The 20,232-nt window shown below is 39.3% G+C and overlaps 1 protein-coding gene across 4 annotated transcripts; it reads right to left on the bottom strand.

Annotated features, from left to right (window-relative positions):
* Positions 1-319: 319 nt before the first annotated feature.
* On the bottom strand, positions 320-19,669 carry LOC117994642 (angiotensin-converting enzyme-like). Of its 4 annotated transcripts, none has more exons than XM_069507931.1 (16): positions 19,419-19,669; positions 18,500-18,795; positions 13,340-13,416; positions 11,740-11,959; positions 10,489-10,861; positions 9,332-9,523; positions 8,844-8,958; positions 8,086-8,238; positions 7,376-7,500; positions 6,874-6,958; positions 6,395-6,488; positions 5,746-5,820; positions 5,495-5,569; positions 4,494-4,627; positions 3,133-3,231; positions 320-1,008 (listed from the first exon to the last, which is right to left on the bottom strand). In XM_069507931.1, the coding sequence occupies exons 2-16, from the start codon at positions 18,578-18,580 to the stop codon at positions 831-833; spliced, it is 2,076 nt and encodes a 691-aa protein (XP_069364032.1). In that variant the 5' UTR covers positions 18,581-18,795; positions 19,419-19,669; the 3' UTR covers positions 320-830. The 4 variants fall into 4 exon arrangements, with proteins under 4 accessions (XP_069364032.1, XP_069364033.1, XP_069364034.1 ...); XM_069507932.1 differs by having other exon boundaries at positions 18,500-18,736; XM_069507933.1 differs by having other exon boundaries at positions 18,500-18,698.
* Between the last annotated feature and the right edge of the window lie 563 nt (positions 19,670-20,232).

The following is a 20,232-nucleotide window of genomic DNA, read 5'->3' as shown; positions in this document are numbered from 1 at the left end:
TTCGAATCCGTACGGGTACTATAAAAGGTGAAGGCCCTGGCGCAGTGGTAAGCGCTGTGGTCTAATATAAGTGTGAGGTCCCGGATTCAATTCCTGGCAGGGGCAATTTAGAAATTCTTATTTTCTAAGTTGCCTCTGGTCTGGTCTGGTGGAAGGCTACGACCGTGGCTAGTTACCAACCCAACCAGCAAAAGCCGTGCCGCCAAGCGATTTAGCGTTCCGGTATGATGTCGTGTAGAAACTAAGGGGCTAGACTGACATCTGCTATATTTTTTATCCCGGAAAATCAAAGGGATTCGGGATTTAGTAAAAAAATACATTAAAACAAAAATATCATTTATTCCTTAATCCTTACGAAAAACAATCTTACAAACTATTTATAAGTAGAAAATATAAACGAGATAAGGTAAGTAACAACACAAATGACAGACAGTTAGTATTTGACAGTCCCCTTTGAGGGGCAAACAAGCTACGTCGTGCAAGTTGGAGTTCCAGCCTATGACTTGTTCGTTATAGTTCTAACGGACTTGAAAGTTGGGGTTCCAACTTATGAATGACTCGTTAAGTAACTATGCATAAACTTTCACATTCATACTAAATATACTATTATAAATGCAACAGTGTATCTGCCTGTCTGTTACCTATTCACAGCTTATTCGTTTAACCGATTTAGACGTAAATTGGTGCAGTTTGGATCCCAGAAACGGACATATTATATGCTATACTTGTTATCCCGGAAGGTTAAAAAGTTACAGTTTTAGTTTAAGTTAAAGATTTAGTAAAAAAATTAATAAAACAAAAACATCATTTATTGCTTACAAAAAACAATCTTACAAACTAATTACAATAATAAAAGAGGTAAATAACAACATAAATGACAGATAGTTAGTATTTGACAGTCCCCTCTGGGGGGCAAACAGGGCAACGTCGTGCAAGTTGGAGTTCCAGCCTATGACTTGTTCGTCACGGTTCTGGACGCGGAGCCATAGTTCTAACGGACGGAAATACCTGGAAAAATGAAAAATAATACAATAAGACTAGCTTATGCTCGCGACTTCATCCATGTGGACTACACGAATTTTAAACCAGAGCTTCAATAGCTCAACGGTTAAGGAGCAGACTAAATTCCGAAAGGTTGCCGGTTCAAACCCCACCAGTTGCACTATTGGCGTATCTACTCCTAGCTCCTAGAACAAGCTTTTCACTTAGTTGGAGGGGAAAGGGGAATATTAGTTTTAATTAACACGGCTAGTATTATATTTTTAATTACAGACTATATATAGTATATACAATTATACATACAGAAAAACTTATCACTAAAAAAAAAGTATTATTATTATTTTTAAAAAACCCTATCTCACCCCCTTAGGAGTTCAATTTTCAAAAATCCTAGTGGATGCCTACGTCATAAATCATAATACTATCTACATGCCAAATTTTATCCCGATCCGTCTAGTAGTTTGAGCTGTGCGTTGATAGATCATTACGTATGTGCGTTTTATAATGTAAAAAATACTAAATAGAAAACTTTTATCTGGTATAGTAGTAGTTTAGGACCTCTCCTTTAATAAATATATCTTTTTGTGTAAATTTAATAGGTAACTTTTGATGTAGTGAATGTCAAAGATGGCACGAAATCGAAAATTGAATAATAGTCTTTTGATATTTTAGGCAATAAGAAACAAACTATCAATAAATTGCAAAATGTTGTCTTACTTGGTAATAAAACAGAAAATAAGTTTTTAAGTAAATGCAGGGATTTACAAAATTTAAGGGGTCAAAAATGGGCTTAAACTCCTTGTACGCTACATAACCCTATTTTACGCTCTTAAGCAATTCAATATCTCGCTTTAACGGTGAAGGAAAACATCGTGAGGAAACCTGCATGCCTATGAGTTCTCCATAATGCTCTCGTCTGCCAATCCCCACTGGGCCAGCGCGTGGCGGACTATAGTCTATACGCTTCTCATTCTAAAGGTTGATAGAAATTAATTTATTTCCTTTGCCTTTAAAAATATCTAGTCTATCTAAGCGAATCTATGGTAATAGAGTAAAGAGTTACTTTAAGACATTTAAGAAAAATAAAGAAGTCTGTGGTCTATTGGACGCCAAGTAAAATGGTTTCATTTTAATGATCCGTAAAATTAAAAACAATTTTTTTTTTAAAAAGAATATTAGCCATGTTAAATGACTAATATTCCCCTTTCCTCTCCAACTAAGCGTCAGGCTTGTGCTAGGAGTAGGTACGACAATAGTGCAACGGACGGGGTTTGAACCGTCGACCTTTCGGTTATCAGTCCACTCCTTTACCGGTTGAGCTATTGAGGCTCTTTCTTCTCTTCTCTCTTTAATCAATACTTATAATAAAACTGTAACAGGTCAAATTCTGTACATTGAAGATATTTTGAAATATTTTTTTCGAGGGCACTCTATAATCGATACTGAACCCAAAACTGTAATTTTTTTCATTTTTGTCTGTCTGTCTGTCTGTCTGTCTGTATCACGGCCGCGCATCACGCTGAAACTACTGAATGTATTCCAATGAAACTTGGTACGATTTGAGGTCATACTATGAGGAAGAATATAGGATACTTTTTATCCCGAAATTCAGCATGGTTCCCGTAGGAGAGGGGATGAAAGTTAAAATGTATACCGAGTTGTAATTCATTAACGCGTAGTCCGATTTCATTCATTCTTTTTTTGTTAGAAAGGGGATATTTTAAAGATTGTTCCGTAAATATTTCAAGGTCATCGGTTTTTAACCGACTGTCAAAAAGGAGGTGGTTCTTTTTTCTACATCGATTTTTTCGAGGTTTCTGGACCGATTTGCAAAATTTTTTTTTAAATCAACAAAAAAAGTTTACGTCGTGGTCACATAAAAAATTCTAGATTCAACTCCTTAATCCTGATGCTGCAGGGTTACTGCCCGCCTGGGTTATCAAGATTCAGGAAGTGTTCATAGTGAATTCATACCAAGCAACGACAACAATCCCGAAAAATCAAAGAGTTCCCGCGGGATTTTAAAAAACGTAAATCCACGCGGACGAAGTCGCAGGAATCAGCTAGTATATAATAAAACTTAACAAAAGTGACTCTTGCTCAGTAGTGGGCCGGCGATAGGTTGATACTAACTTGACGAGAGATTCCGGGGATATCCTGTTAGTCTTGCCGCGGGTTATACTTCTTATTATATCCGACGCTGAAATCGAAGCTCCGGGCTGCATTATTTCACTGAAACAGTTATTTATTATCAGCAGAGTATGGCACATAGTAGAAAAAACCGGCCAAGTGCGAGGCAGGCTCACGCAACGAGGGTTCCGTAATACAGTCGTATTTTTCGACATTTTGCACGATAATTCAAAAACTATGATGCATAAAAATAAATAAAAATCTCTTTTAGTATGCACAGGTGAAGACCTTTCATATGATACCCCACTTGATATAGTTTATCTTACTTAGAAAATCGAAAATACTAATTATTATTAGTTCATGACCACAATTGAATTTTTTTGTGTGATGTAACCACAAATTCACGGTTTTCAGATTTTTCCCCAAATGTCTGCTATAAGATCTACCTACCTGCCAAATTTCATGATTCTAGGTCAACGGGAAGTACCCTGTAGGTTTCTTGACAGATCGACAGACAGACAACAAAGTGATTCTATAAGGGTTCCGTTTTTCCTTTTGAGGTACGGAACCCTAAAAATGAAAATGTCAACTATACCAAGTGGGGATATCATATGAAAGGCTTTATTGATTTTATACATTTTAAAAAAGATTTTCATTTATTTTTATGTACAATAATTTTTAAGTACGGAACCCTCGATGCGCGAGTCTGACTTGCACTTGGCCGGTTTTTTACATGTAGATTTTTTTTTTTTTTTTTTTTTTTTCCTACCATAAAGCACCATTATAAAATGGCAGCTTTATTACTACTACCATCTAGCCTATGGGCTAATGAGTAATATTATTCTAGCTTAAACTTCTACTTATGATTAAATTTTTAAATCTAATTTACAGTCCAATAACTGTCCTTAGTTTATTCTAACACGTACTTACAGTTCACTATGTTCTTGTGACCTAGAAAAATAAAGTAGCACAAGCACTATTACACAAACGCTGCACTTTTGTACTTTTTAACACTAATTCGAACGGCTTGGTTCTTTTGAGCCTCCTTTTGATATCCATGTTATCTAGAAGCTTCACAGCCTCCAAATTAACATGATGGCGAAGTCGATGTTGGTGAGCTTCTGCGTATAACATTACATGTAGATATAGTTTTTGATTTATCGTGAAAAATGTCGAAAAGAATACGCAAGTACGGAACCCTCGATGCGCGAGTCTGACTTGCACTTGGCCGGTTTTTTATATATAGAGATAGTTTTTGATTTATCGTGAAAAATGACGAAAAAAATACGCAAGTACGGAACCCTCGATGCGCGAGTCTGCCAGGCACTTGGCCGGTTTTTATTGTTGAGTAAGTAGGTATTTACCTGAGAAGTCTCCCAGCATCTCTGCTCCTATAGACATCGCACTCGTACAGGTGCCCAGTGTATCCAGCTGCTACACACAGCTGCTCGAAGATCTGGAACTCCAAGATCGTTGCTAGGAAGTATTTGATGTACTCCTGTCATTAGAATAGAATAGAATAGATTATGTTTTTATTCATGTCAACTTTCTACAAGTGCTTATGAATAGTCAGGTAGTTTTCAGGTGGTTTAATTAATGAAACAAATCAAAAAATGACAATTAATGAAATCTAAGTACTAAAATATTATATAAAACGAAAAAGTAACTGACTGACTAGTGACTGATCTATCAACGCACAGCTCAAGCTACTGGACGGATCGGGCTGAAATTTGGCATGCAGATAGCTATTATATACGTAGGCATCGGCTAATACAGGATTTTTGAAAATTCAACCCCTAAGGAGGTGAAATAGGGGTTTGAAATTTCTGTAGTCCACGCGGTCGCGAGCATAAGCTAGTAAGACATAAGTAAAGACTTAAAATACCTAAAAAAAATACCTAATAATTATTATTTAAAAAATGAACCACTAAAAAACTAAAAATATTAATACTTAACCGTGATTAAAATAGTGGCATAGTAAACAAAGGACTAAAAGTAATGAAAACTGTAAAGTTAGAACTCAAAAATGTTGAAGCAGTTTTACCTATTTTATAGAATGTTATAGACATTTTAGAAATTAGTTGGTAAGTAGTTTAGTGAATAGAAAGTTCAGGATTTGTTTTATAATTGTTGAATTTGTTGTTGAAATACATAATATTATATGTAGAATAACAAGTTTTAAAACAAGTGACTATATATTCTAAGAGAAGACCAGCAAAATAAGGACATCTAATTATATTAGAAGAGTTTTTCTAGAAGAGAAATAGAGATCGTAGAGATTTTAAACAAAGTTAAAAAGATGATAGGATATAATAGTATCAAATAGGATCACATCGTAAATTTGAAATTACGATTACTTACTTACCTGGTCAGATATTATGTGATATTTCGATCCGGGATCAAAATCTGCTTCTGTTCTCGCAATCGGAGGAGATACACCCTGAAAGGTTGCAATAAATTTAAAATGTTCCTCATTAGCCTTATCTAGTTTTCCTTCTATGTCTTAATCCTCATTTCTGAGGGTGTTAATCTCTTCTACATGTAGTTTTGCTTCCGTTATAATTTGTTCGGCTATTATTTTCTTTTGTTTATGCAGATTCTTTGTTTCAAACTTACTTGAAATCTTAACTTCATTTGCCACCATCTTGCGTTCATGTGTTGTACGCCATCTTCAAATACTGACCATCGCCACTGAAAATATAATTTTTTTCTTATTATTAACCTGTGATTTCTTTCATAAGTTGTTCTTTCTAGAATTCCCTTTCTAGAATTTTTCCAATATCCTTTCTGATTATAGTCGACGCATTTTAAACTGAGTCGTCCAGTTATCTGTCTGTTTCGCTCGCACTTATAGGTCGTAGGTAACAGACAGATAACTCGACGACTCAGTTTAAAATGCGTCGACTATAGTCAGAAAGGTAGATTTTTGTCGGTTCTGCTCATATCATTATCGCTTGATGGCTATAGTTAAAGTTAAGTGATTGTAAAGTGCCTAGTCAACACTCTACCAGCAAAGTGATCTAGCGTACCGGTACGAATGCCGTGTATAAACCGATTTGGGGTCCAAGTTAGCCAGGTTACATCTTATACTGTATCATCACTTACCACCAGGTGAGATTGCAGTCAAGGGCTAACTTGTATCTGGATAAGAAAACTAGAACTTCTCATTTTCATTCATCAAGTTCATTCTTCCAAATAAGAATAGGCAGATTCTAGTGAAATGCCAAGATCATGTTAGGACGAAAAGGTCTCATTTATGGCTTACCTGATCCACCATAAATGCGAAAGGTAGGTAAGCCACCTTCTCCAAAGCCATGGACATCAGGAAGTTCATACTGACTTCATACGGGTCGTGGGACCTGATCGAATACATTAAAAAAAAGTTAATTTTTATATTTGGATTTAAGCCAGCCTTTGACTGGGTGTATCAGACTAAAGAAAGATAAGTAATTAAATTAAAACAGGTCTAATATTATTTCATAAGTTTTTAAAAGTTCGGCTAATTTAATCACAAGTTGAGATTATGAGTTACCTGATATACGAGTACTAATTGCTGTGGGTGTTACTCAGGGTAGAGCTCTAGGTCAAAGTTTATTGAAGACGTTTATTAAGTTTTATTTAAAAACACAAGTTCAGAGAATTACTAAATGTTTTACGTAATTTAAGGATTAATTAATCTGCATTTAATCTGTATTAGAAAAAGGCGAATTAGTGATACAGATAAATGAAAAACTAAAAACTTACTTGTTTTGGTAAAGTCCCATTCGTTGCAGATGTGGTATGTTGTATACAGATAATGTGGCTGCGTTAGCTACCGCTTCATGGAATGCTGCAAAAATAATTAGACAAAACTTGAAAAATTAGTCTTTTTGTGTATCGGCATTAAAAATTACAAACTAATTAATAATTCGTAATTTTTGTTGCTTTTGATCTATACCTAACTACCTTATGCTCGCAACTTCGTCCGCGTAGACTACACGAATTTCAAACCCCTATTCCACCCCCTTAGGGGTTGAATTTTCAAAAATCTTTTCTTAGCTGACGTCTACAATATCATAATAGCTATCTGCATGCCAAATTTTAGCCCGATCCGGAAAGTACGAGTAGTTTGAGCTGTGCGTTGATAGATCTGTCAGTCAGTCACCTTTCCTTTAGATTTTGACTTTTGACTTTATTAGTTACTATTATCATCTTTCTCCATCTTGCCTAACGGCATCTTGCCTTTAACTACTATCAAACAAGTTACCAGGATTTGCGCCATCTCTGAAAAGCTGCGGTTGGTCAGCATATTGCAGATAGTACTGTATGTGTGCCATTTCATGGTGAGTGGAGATCAGGTCCTGCATCGACACCTCTGTGCACTGCTTTATTCTACAACATAAAGAAACAATAGGGTCTTGGACTGTAGTGATAAAATGATGTGATGTTTTGTATGGTGGTAGGTAGTTTATGTTCTCAGTGCTGGAAGACCAAAGTCTTCGAACAGTGTGATGACATGGATCCGAGACATGGTCGCTAACTATGGGCCTCATAAGAAAGCTCAGAGTCACTCAGCGGGCGATGGAGAGAGCTATGTGCGGAGTTTCTCTACGTGATCAAATCAGAAATGAGGAGATCCGTAGGAGAACTAGAGTAACCGACATAGCTCAACGGGTTGCGAAGCTGAAGTGGCAATGGGCAGGGGACATAGTTCGTACAACCGATAGACGTTGGGGTCCCAAGGTGCTGGAATGGCGACCTCGCACCGGAAGACGCAGCGTTGGAAGACCCCCCATTAGGTGGACGGACGACATCAGACGAGTCGCAAGGAGCCGCTGGATGGCGGCGGCGCAAGACCGTGGCATGTGGAAGTCCCTATAAGAGACCTATGTCTAGCAGTGGACGTCTATCGGTTGATATTTTTGTCGTTTACGGATTGTGACGTCATTGTTCTAGAAGGATGAAGAGCTTGTAAACCTGTAGTCTATCCTATTACAGAAGTCCCAGGCGCTGGCGGTGCACTGCACACTACGCTGCGGAGGCCGCGCCAGCATGGAGCCGCGCCAGAACTCTGGAGGCACTGGCTTCAGGCCCATAGATACGTAGAACTCTTCGGCCATTTGGAACATTCTGGAATAGACAAATCAATTTTTTATTGGCAAATGGCCTTATGCATGACGACAACAGAAATAATACGTCTCGGTTAAAGGACTCTTGACTAGAATATGAAATGAGGAATACGACTATAAAAGTTAATAAATCAAATAATTTATTCAAAATCCATACTAATATTATAAATGCGAAAGTGTGTCTGTCTGTCTGTCTGCTAGCCTTTCACGGCCCATCTGTTCAACGGATTTTGACGAAATTTGGTACAGCGATAGATTGTATCCCGGGGAAGGACATAGGCTTTTTAGGCTACTTTTTATCCCGAAAAATGAAAGAGTTCCCACGGGATTTTAAAAAACCTAAATCCAAGCGGACGAAGTCGCGGGCATCATCTAGTAGGTAATAAATTACACTTTTTGATTGTCGGTTGTTGGATTTGTAAGATGTACCTAGTGGTGATAATTTTTAACTGAACGCGCCAGGTCTAAGAAGTCTTACAACAAACTCAGCCGGGTATTTTTTAGTCTTCTATATTTTATATTTTAATTTTAATAGTGTAATATAATAATACCTTACATGGCACTGGAAAAAGCCATATATTAAGAGAAGAAGAAGAAGAATAATACCTTAGCGGTGTAAACCCTTGCCGAAGCATTTCCGAAGTAACATCTATATTCGGCGACTGCGGGAACGGCATCACCAAATCCATTATTGACTTCCAGTTTTGCGCCCACATGTTCCCTGGAATATGAAGGTTTTGTTTTTATTATATCAAAAAGCAGGAAAGGCTAATAAAGAACAAAAAGTCGTTAGGAAATCTGCATTTTCGACAGAAATTTTTCAGTTGCAACAACCAAATTTGAGTTTTACACCTGGTTGTATATCTCTTCCACACTGGCTCTGAAGGATGGGTCCTCACCTCAGAGGCCGCTCGCATTTGGTGTACAGATACTTACCCAATAAGTGCGCTGGTATAAGCCCATCAGCTCTGACGGTCTGACATTAAGTGAACAGTTGCTTGTACAGTGGCGCCACCTGGTTGTATATCTCTTCCACACTGGCTCTGAAGGATGGGTCCTCATAGGCCGCTCGCATTTGGTGTACATATACTTACCCAATAAGTGCGCAGGTATAGGCCCATCAGGTCTGACGGTGGTCTCTCCATATCTCTGCACCAGCTTCCGTCGCACATAAGTGAACAGTTGCTTGTACAGTGGCGCCACCTGGTTGTATATCTCTTCCACACTCGCTCTGAAGGATGGGTCCTCGTAGGCCGCTCGCATTTGATCGCCTGCGTCTCGGTAACCTGAAAAATTGTATTATGATGTAGAACTGTTAAGAGAAGTCAGGCTCTGTAACACTCTGACTTGAAAATCTCCGTCTACCTAGTGGGAGGAGGGGTTTTCCAACACTGCGTCTTGTCTGTGCGACCGCTGGTCCTAGAGACATGAAATTTTGAGGGCGTGTTCTTTGTAAAGAGTAGTTATATACTAAGAAAGGTTTTTCGAAAGTAAATGGGGGATGGAAGTTTGTATAAGTCACATCGACAAAACTTGGTGTACAGGCTTTCGGTTAAGAATTAAAAAAAACATAATTCACGATTTTTGAAAATTCTGCTGCCAAAAGGGTTAAAAATAAGGGATGAAAGTTTATGCAATGAACCAAAAACTTAATTTGCTGTAATCCGCTGAAACTGGTCGAATCTGTATGATGCAACATGCAGCATGCGAAATGCACTGCCCGCCCTCCCACTGCTAACCATGCAGGAAAAGCAGCCACTCGGCAAGCAATACGCACCACCACCACGCAGCACCACACAAATCCTAAAACACAATCGACGCACGTTTCGCCCCGACACCGGAGCATCCTCAGCAGATGTAAATCTTACTTCACAATTGCAAAGTTTGTAGGAAAGTCCGTCATTTTTCAAGGTATTCTACTCTCACGTCGATTTTCTAAATTTCACCTAGGCTAGTCTAAATATATAAAAGGAAAAGGTGACTGACTGACTGACTGACTGACTGACCGACTGACTGACTGACTGACTGACTGACTGACTGACTGACTGATCTATCAACGCACAGCTTAAACTACTGGACGGATCGGGCTGAAATTTGGCATGCAGATAGCTATTATGACGTAGGCATCCGCTAATAAAGGATTTTTGAAAATTCGAACCCTAAGGGGTGAAATAAGGGTTTGAAATTTGTGTAGTCCACGCGAACAAAGTCGCGAGCATAAGCTAGTTGATATATAAGAGAACAATCTTACCAGTATTAACAGCCGCTTCATTCGCCAATTGTACATATCTCATGAACTTATTCTTCAGCTTCGGCCCCGTCTTATCCCTGAAACTCTGCCATACGTACAGCAACTCCTTCTCAATCCTGGAGTGCGCTAAAATCCTCGAAATCTCAGGATCCAATTGCATATCACAATAGTTGGGGTAGTCGGAATTTTCGTGATTAGGTTGGTAATGCTGAAACGGTTGGTTGTTAAGTTGGTAAGGTTGGTGGGCTTTGGTTTCGGGAATTTCTGTCGAGAATGGGATCTTGGGAACATGGGGGTCATAGGGTTTCTGACCAAATGGACAGATTTTCGCTGCGTTGTAGACTTCCTTCATTTCTGTTATTAGTTGTTGGATCTGGAATAGAAGTTCTTTTTTTAGAATATTAGCCATGACCCTTTCCTCTCCAATTAAGCGTGAAGCTTGTGCTAGGAGTAGATACGACAATAGTGCATCGGGTGGGGTTTGAACCGGCGACCTTTCGGATTTCAGTCCGCACCTTTAACCGTCGAGCTATTGAGGCTATTGTCATCATCGTCATGATCAACCCATCACCAGCCCACTACTGAGCACGGGTTTCCTCTCGGAATGAGAAGAGTTTGGCCATAGTCTAACACGTTGGCCAAGTGCGGATTGGCAGACTTCACGCACCTTTGAGAACATTATGGAGAACTCTCAGGTATGCAGGTTTCTCACGATGTTTTCCTTCCCCGTTAAAGCAAGTGAAATTTAATTTCTTAAGATATAGTTAGATGTGTGTGTTCTGAGTCAAAAACCCGACCTCTCGAACAAGAGGCTGACGTCTTAACCACAAGGCTATCAAGTATCACCGCTTTTGAAAAGTGTAACTTCTAAATTGCTTTTCTTGTTGGCTCTTCTCAGTAGACGCTGGTTTCGTAACCGGTGGTAATTTTATTTTTATTTTATTTTATTTTATTAGATATGCCAACGATAAATTCACAACAACATTCACAAAATATAAAAAAAAAAAAAAAAAAAAAAAAAAAAAAAAAACATGTCACAAACAATTCCAGTCCTACTACAATCATCAATTATAGGCATATACAGCTTGATATGTAATAATTACCACAAGACTTACATGAAATAATACTACACAGAAGAGTGGAGCGAGAGAAATTAAAGCCTCAATACCCAAAGGTCGGCGGTTCAAACCCCAAGCAAGTCATGATAAACATGGCTAAAATTCTTTGAAAAAATATGAGAGAAAATATAACCTCAGTAAATTTATCATCAGGCAATGCAGCCCGACTGGCTTGGACAATCCTGGTCAACTGCTTCCTTCCCTGAGGGTCTGATAATCTTGAAGCATCATAGGCAGCCGCCTTCCTCCAGGACAGCCTCTCGAACTTGGAGCTCAGGGCCAGTTCCTCCAGCATTCTTCGTCTATTGTACTCTGTTATGTTGGTGACAAACTTCCATTGGGACATGGTTACTCTGAAAACGACAAATTGATTAAATGTAGAGATACCTATAAGCGACGCATCAATCAAAAACCCAGCCAAGTGCGAGTCAGGCTCGCGCAACGAGTGTTCCGTACTACAGTCGTATTTTTTCGACATTTTGCACGATAATTTCAAAAACTATGATGCATAAAAATAAATGAAAATCTGTTTTAGAATGCACAGGTAAAGAAAGCCCTTTCAATGATACCCCACTTGGTATATTGAGTATTGGTATACGAGCCTCAATAGCTCAACCGGTATAGGAGTGGACTGAAAACAGAAAGGTCGACGGTTCAAACCCCGCCCGTTGCACTATTGTCGTACCTACTCCTAGCACAAGCCTGACGCTTAGTTGGAGAGGAAAGGGCAATATTAGTCATAACATGGCTAATATTCTTTAAAAAAAAAATAAGCGACGCGTCAATCAAAAACCCGGCCAAGTGCGAGTCAGGCTCGCGCAACGAGTGTTCCGTACTACAGTCGTATTTTTTCGACATTTTGCACGATCATTTCAAAAACTATGATGCATAAAATAAATGAAAATCTGTTTTAGAATGCACAGGTAAAGAAAGCCCTTTCAATGATACCCCACTTGGTATATTGAGTATTGGTATACGAGCCTCAATAGCTCAACCGGTATAGGAGTGGACTGAAAACAGAAATGTCGACGGTTCAAACCCCGCCCGTTGCACTATTGTCGTACCTACTCCCAGCACAAGCCTGACGCTTAGTTGGAGAGGAAAGGGGAATGTTACTCATTTAACATGGCTAATATTCTTTAAAAAAAAAATAAGCGACGCGTCAATCAAAAACCCGGCCAAGTGCGAGTCAGGCTCGCGCAACGAGTGTTCCGTACTACAGTCGTATTTTTTCGACATTTTGCACGATAATTTCAAAAACTATGAAACTATGATGCATAAAAATAAATAAAAATCTGTTTTAGAATGCACATATGATACGCCACTTGATATAGTTATCTTACTTTGAAAGTTGAAAATACTAATATTTGTTCATGAACACATTTTAATTTTTTTTCAGGATGCTGAGTTTGTTGTGGGCTCTTCTTCTCAGACTTGGGCGCGTTTGGAACCCTCGTAGCTTTAGTTTTAAGTTTGCGAAATAATTATCACCACTATATCTTACAAATCCAACAACTGACAATCGAAAAGAGTAGGATTTATTACCTATTTTGAATAAATCATTTGACTTTGACTTTGAAAGTCAAAGTTCGCGGTTTTCAGATTTTTCCCTTCTCACCCTGAGAAGCTCTGTAGTGAGTCGCTGATCGGTTGATCATGATGAACTAATATCTAAACCTGGGCCAAAGTTTTATTATCAGGTTGTCAAAATGTGGAGAAGATGGTGAACTTGCCTGTAACACATTCCAGAAGCTTCTCTGTCATATTCTCGAAGGAACTGCGTCGCCTCCGCTGCGTTCGTGTTCATCCCCTGTAATTAATGCAAAAAACATAATATTAAATTTATTTTTTCTCATACAAGTTAGCCTTTGACTGTAATCTCACTTGATGGTAAGTAATGATGCCGTCTAAGATGGAAGCGGGCTAACTTGGACCCCTAATCGGTTTCTACACGGCATCGTACCGGAACGCGAAACCACAAGGCGGCATGGCTTTGCTGGTAGGTTGGTAACTAGCCACGGCTGAAGCCTTCCACCAGACCAGACCAGAGACAATTTAGAAAATATAAATTCCGAAATTGCCCTGGCCAGAATCGAACCCGGGACCTCCCCAATAAGACTACAGAGCTTACCACTGCACCAGGGGTATATTGCAAATAACCCCTGACGGACGTCAGTCATATGTCCGTTGACATCTGACTGACGCTAGAAGTCAACGGACGTTGCGTAAGTAGGTCAATGCCGCGTCGTAGGCGGGCTTTGACCCTAGTTTTGCGCGCTATACATTGAAAAATACTAAAACTACAAAATGAGGCAAAATATGGTTATTGGTATTGGTTTGTGTTTAGATAGTATAACAATAACGCTAAGTTTTTGCTAGCGTTCTGGTGACACCCTGTATAAGCTGATGGATCATCATGATCAACCCATCGCCGGCTCACTACAGAGCACGGGTCTCCTCTCAGAGTGAGAAGGGTTTTGCCCATAGTCTACCACGCTGGCCATACGCGGATTGGTAGACTTCACACACCTTTGAGAACATATTATGGAGAACTTTCAGGCATGCAGATTTCCTCAAGATGTTTTCCTTCACCGTTAAGGCAAGTGGTAATCAATTAAAACGCACATAACTCTGAAAAGTTAGAGGTGCGTGCCCGGGATCGAATCCCCGACCTCCGATTAGAAGGCGGACGTCCTAACCACTAGGCTATCACAGCTTCGCAGCCGACGGATGGACCTTGGATTTCATCTCGAATCATTTTTCTAGAGCCTTCAAATCTGTCACAAGATCGGAACTACCGGATGAACTTAAAATGATTAACTTAATATGACATGTTCATAATGTGGAACCAAGGTTATATTAACTCAACTACTTAGTGTCATTAAATTATTTTCTTGGAACAGAATAAAGTACCCAGTGTTTATAACTTAAGATTTTTTAAAATCCAGATTCAATGTAGCCCTTGACTGCAATCTCACCAGCTAGGTGATTCTCTCAGTGTCTAACACTAAATGATAGCCACCGAGGTTGGTTAGTTCTACATTGCTGTCTCACTGGGTGATATTAAAATATTTTTTCGTAGAAAACCTTCAACGGATTAAAAAATGGGCGCCTTGCCTATTATTCCGTGTTAGAAACTGAGTTAGCGAATCACCCAGCTGATGGTAAGTGACGATGCAGTCTAAGATGGAAGCGTGCTAACCTTTTTTTTTTTATTCAGATACAAGTTAGCCCTTGACTGCAATCTCACCTTGTGGTAAGTGATGATGCAGTCTAAGATGATAGCGGGCTAACCTGGAAGGGGTATGGCTGTTTTTATTAAACCCATACCCCTTTGGTTTCTACACGGCATCGTACCGGAACGCTAAATCGCTTGGCGGCACGGCTTTGCCGGTAGGGTGGTAACTAGCCACGGCCGAAGCCTCCCACCAGACCAGACCAGAAATTTAGAAATTATAAAACTCCAAACCTCTGCCAGGAATCGAACCCGGGACCTCCCAATATTAAGACCACAGCGCTCACAACTGCACCGGTAGACTGAAACCAGAACCTCTAATTTCCTTTCCGTTGACCTAGAGTCATGAAATTTGGTGGGTAGGTGGGTCTTATAGCTGACATTTGGGGAAAAATCTGAAAACCGTGAATTTGTGGTTATATCACACAAAAAAAATTAAATTGTGGTCATGAACTTATAATTAGTATTTTCATTTTTCGAAGTAAGATAACTATATCAAGTGGGGTATCATATAAAAGGGCTTCACCTGTGCATTCTAAAACAATTTTTTATCTATTCTTTATCCATCATCTTTTCTTTTTATCTGTTTTTGAATTATCGTGCAAAATGTCGAAAAAATACGACTGTAGTACGGAACCCTCATTGCGCGAGCCTGACTCGCACTTGGCCGGTTTTTTGCATGGATATAGTTTAAGGGTGAGATCTATAGAGCACTACGTAGATATACGTGGGCACTCGGCAGCTTAGACTTAAGACAGAGTTAAAACGAGACAGAGCTATGTCTCTCATAGAAATCTGTCTCGTTTTAACTCAATCTTAAGTCTGTGCAAAGTCAAAGTACGCTCTATAGATCTCAGCCCAAGATCTGGGGAGTGACATAGGCTACTTTTCATCCCTAAGAATCAAAAGTTTTAATTTTTAAAAACCTAAATCCACGCGTACGATGTCGTTGGCATCAGCTAGTCTAAATATATAAAAGGAAAAGGTGACTGACTGACTGACTGACTGACTGATCTATCAACGCACAGCTCAAACTACTGGACGGATCGGGCTGAAATTTGGCATGCAGATAGCTATTATGACGTAGGCATCCGCTAAGAAAGGATTTTTGAAAATTCAACCCCTAAGGGGGTGAAATAGGGGTTTAAAATTCGTGTAGTCCACGCGGACGAAGTCGCGAACATAAGCTAGTTTAGAATATTTAGATACTTAAATAAAAGTTCATTTTCGTATGGCAATTAAAATACACTTAGGCGTAGCGAAAGCGGTTTTGTATATAGCTATTGTCTTGTCTGTCTGTATAACGTAACTTGATGCCAACTTGAAACAATGTGGCAACTGGTAACCTACTGTTTGCAAGTGAAAATTTTACAACTTTAGGTATCATTTACAATTTCTGTCATTCTAGTCATCATCATCATCATCATCATCAACCGATAGAGTACACTGCTGGACCTACTCGTAGGTCTCTTGTAGGGACTTCACATCGATCTTACCGCCTCAGTCCAGCGGCTCCCTGTGACTCGCCGGATGTCGACCACCTAGTCGGAGACCTTTCAACGCTGCGATTTCCGACGACCATTCAATGTTAGATACTGAGCGAATCAATAGGCAGGAGAAAATTGCAAGTAGGTAGCTATTAGTAGTTATTAGGACGTAGGTTAGTGGTTAGGACGTCCGCCTTCCAATCGGAGGTCGGGGGTTCGATCCCGGGTACGCACCTCCAACTTTTCGGAGTTATGTGCGTTTTTCTTCTTCTTATTCAAGTGCCATCTCCTACCGGAGGTTGGCAATCATTAAGGCTAACTGGATCTTGTTTACTGCTGCCGTAAACAGTGATCTTGTACTCATGTTAAACCACTGGCGAAGGTTCTTGAGCCAGGATATTCGTCTACGGCTATGTATTATAAGCTGCAGTAGATCGTATTTTGGGTTGCGCATAACATGGCCCTGATATTCGAGCTTTCTCCTTTGCACACATTTGAGTAACTCAGTGGTTTTTAAGTTATTAAAATATCACTTGCTTTAACGGTGAAGGAAAACATCGTGAGGAAACCTGCATGCCTGAGAGTTCTCCATAATGTTCTCAAAGGTGAAGTCTACCAATCCGCACATGGCCAGCGTGGTAGACTATGGCCAAAACCCTTCTCACTCGAGGAGACCCGTGCTCTGTAGTGAGCCGGCGATGGGTTGATCATGATGATGATGACTAGGTAGTTGTAATGTATATAGGTATTTCATACCCCAAAACTGCCAAAACCTCGTCACGGTAGTGCCCTCAGTAAACGGGTTAAACCGTCTTTTGTGTACTGACGACAACCTTCACGGTGTGACCACGGCGTGACCGGGTTGACAAAATTTTCCGCCAAAACCGGGTCATTTAGGGCAATGGAGCTTAATTGCTAGTTTGTGCTTTTGGCAACTTCTGAAGCGCAACATGCGATTAGAAAATCTATTCTTCTTCCTCAATGCTGAGAGTCGCGACCAGAGGCATCTCTAGTCCTTGTGGCGCCCGTGTGCAACCAGTACCCTGGCGCCCTCTAGTATAGTAGGAGCATGCAGGGTCAAAATCGAATACCAACATTTATATTTTCAAACAGAAATTCAGATGCAAAAGGTGCAATTTTAAATGATAACGGCGTCGGCCATAACACGAGCGCAGGGTCTTTGAGAGCGCCGGCATCGACGCATCTTTGGAGGTGTCGCATTAGAGGGCGCTCGGCGCCCCCTTAGACCCGTCGCGCACACCCTTCACCATAGGTAAAGACGCCTCTGGTCGCGACTCCTTTCCATTAATAACATAATGGTAGGAGTTCTCTTGAGATAGTAATGCAGTGGGTCCCCAGACTCGGTTGGGCAGCGTTCAGGAAGCTTCGAGATGTCTTCTTGTCAAAAATTCCTCAGTACTTGAAGACCAAAGTCTTCGAACAGTGCGTGTTGCCAGTGATGACATATGGATCCGAGACATGGTCGCTAACTATGGGCCTCATAAGAAAGCTCAGAGACACTCAGCGGGCGATGGAGAGAGCTATGTGCGGAGTTTTGTGATCAAATTAGAAATGAGGAGATCCATAGGAGACCTAGAGTAACCGACATAGCTCAACTCAACTCAAACCAGTGATAGATGCATTTGACGATTCAAAAGTACCATAGCCTACTTGTAAAAGTTTATTTGAATAAAAATATTCTATTACAACTTAGCCCTTGACTGTGATCTCACTTGGTGGTAAGTGATGATGCAGTGTAAGATGGTAGCGGGCTAACTTGGAAGGAGTGTCGCAATTTTATTGCACCCATACCTACCCCTTATCGGCTTCTACACGGCATCGTACCGGAACGCTAAATCGTTTGCCGGCAGGGTGGTGACTAGCCAGGGTAGTAACTAGCCAGACCAGACAGAGCGAGAGACTATGGCCTTGGCTACCAGACCAGACCAGAGACAATTTAGGAATTATAAATTCTGCTCCTGCCGGGAATCGAACCCGCGTTCAAAAGACCACATCACCACTGCGCCAGCGAGGTCTTGAAAAAGTATCTTCGATTAATCTGTGGGTAACTGACATGCGCAAAATCATAGCATGCGTTTAGTTTTCAGTTTTCCACTATCTTTAACTGTGATGATCACAATCATGATCATGATAAACATATTCTCACTCACCATCCTGAGGTAATCATCGCCGGCCGCATACCGTGTGTAGAAAGCAAATAGGCAGAACAGAGCAACTCTTTTGCCGACCATGTTTAAAAAAAAAACCAATAACACTCAGATATATGGAGTCAACGCGCACGAACTTTATTTATCGCGCATTATTTTTGCAAATAATTAATTTTGTTGTTATCATGCATTTTTCGATTAACTGTTTTTATTTTTAACAGTAGGTATAGTTATAATTAACTTAAACTCAATTTTAGTCAATAGTTAAGTTTATTATTTATAATATTATTCTGATTCCACTAAAAGTTAAAACACATTAAAAATTAAATATGAATATAATGTATAGTGTACTATCTATACCTCCCAGCTCGCAATCTTAAGAAAGTTATCTATAAATATCTATTTTAATACTTTTTTAACAGTTTTTAGATAGTATTAGTTACTTTTACACAGATTTTACTGTATACTACTACTACTACTAGATTTTACTGTATGTACTTATAGACGGCATACTCAAATTTTTTTTTAAATATTCGCAGGTAGATTCACTTTCATAATGATTTTTAATACTTATTGACAAAAATAACTATAATTTTAAAACTTTAAAGTGATTTTTAACTGTTTACGAGACAGTTTATTCCACTTTACAATTTTTTTTCAATTTCGCAGTTTGATTCGACTTTTTTATCGAACTTTCAAAATCGACCGTTGTATTTTTGGATGTTTTTATCGATTTAAAGCTAGTTTTTAGTGTATTTTTCGCCGGTTTTAGGTAGAAAACTGTCTATCGGTCTTTCTTGCGGAGGTCCGCCGCTTTTGTTAAAGGCACATTCTACTACATATGTATAATAAGTACATCCAAATAATTTTTAAAATTATATTTTTATGTTCCAATTTTTAATATAAGTAGTTAGTTACTTACCTAAGCAATTTTAAGTTTTAATGGTAGTCAAAAATAACTATTGATACTCTTTTTTAATGATTTTGAGACACTTTAGAAGTAATTTTAACAAGTTTTAATGCCACTTTTTAAATTTCAAAGGTAGATCGAACTTTTTTATCGAACTTTCAAAATCGACCGTTGTAAATATGTTTTTGGATGTTTTTATCGGTTTAAAGCTAGTTTTTAGTGTATTTTTCGCCGGTTTTAGGTAGAAAACTGTCTCGCGATGTTTCTTGTGAACGACTGGAGTAATGTTTCCGCCGCTTTTGTTTTCCGCACGGTTTGGTGAACACGGGCCGATGCACACGAGAGCGGCACGGGCTAAGATTTATGATATCTTCGGATTTGCTTTCGTAATCGTGTTACGTATCTAAATATACGTCTTTTCTTTGATTTCTACAATAAAATATTCAAGCAAGCAACGTCGACGGTTTATTATTTTAAATCATAATTTTGACATTATTTATACAGTACGTGGCAGAAAGTAATGTAGGTACATCGGGCTTTAGAATTACATTTTGGTTTTTTTGTAGAGCGTTTTCTCTGTCACTCATCTATATATATAAAAGGAGAAGGTGACTGACTGATTGACTGACTGACTGACTGACTGATCTATCAACGCACAGCTCAAACTACTGGACGGATCGGACTGAAATTTGGCATCCAGATAGCTATTATGACGTAGGCATCCGCTAAGAAAGGATTTTTGAAAATTCAACTCCTAAGGTGGTTAAATAGGGGTTTGAAATTTTGTAGTCCACGCGGACGAAGTCGCGAGCATAAGCTAGTACCT

Source organism: Maniola hyperantus, chromosome 27 (genome assembly GCF_902806685.2).
Source record: "Maniola hyperantus chromosome 27, iAphHyp1.2, whole genome shotgun sequence".
NCBI classification, from domain to species: Eukaryota; Metazoa; Arthropoda; class Insecta; order Lepidoptera; family Nymphalidae; genus Maniola; species Maniola hyperantus.
Note: the sequence above shows the minus strand (reverse complement) of the source record. Positions and strands in the feature narration are given on the sequence as shown.

Bases quoted from the DNA above. Each gene is read 5' to 3' on its own strand.
- LOC117994642 (XM_069507931.1), bottom strand. From the start codon at position 18,580: ATGGTCGGCAAAAGAGTTGCTCTGTTCTGCCTATTTGCTTTCTACACA. The intron at 6,489-6,873 runs GTAAGTTTTTAG...GTATTCGATCAG, and splicing joins ATGGGACTTTACCAAAACAA to GTCCCACGACCCGTATGAAG. The intron at 5,570-5,745 runs GTAAGTTTGAAA...GCAACCTTTCAG, and splicing joins AAATGAAGTTAAGATTTCAA to GGTGTATCTCCTCCGATTGC.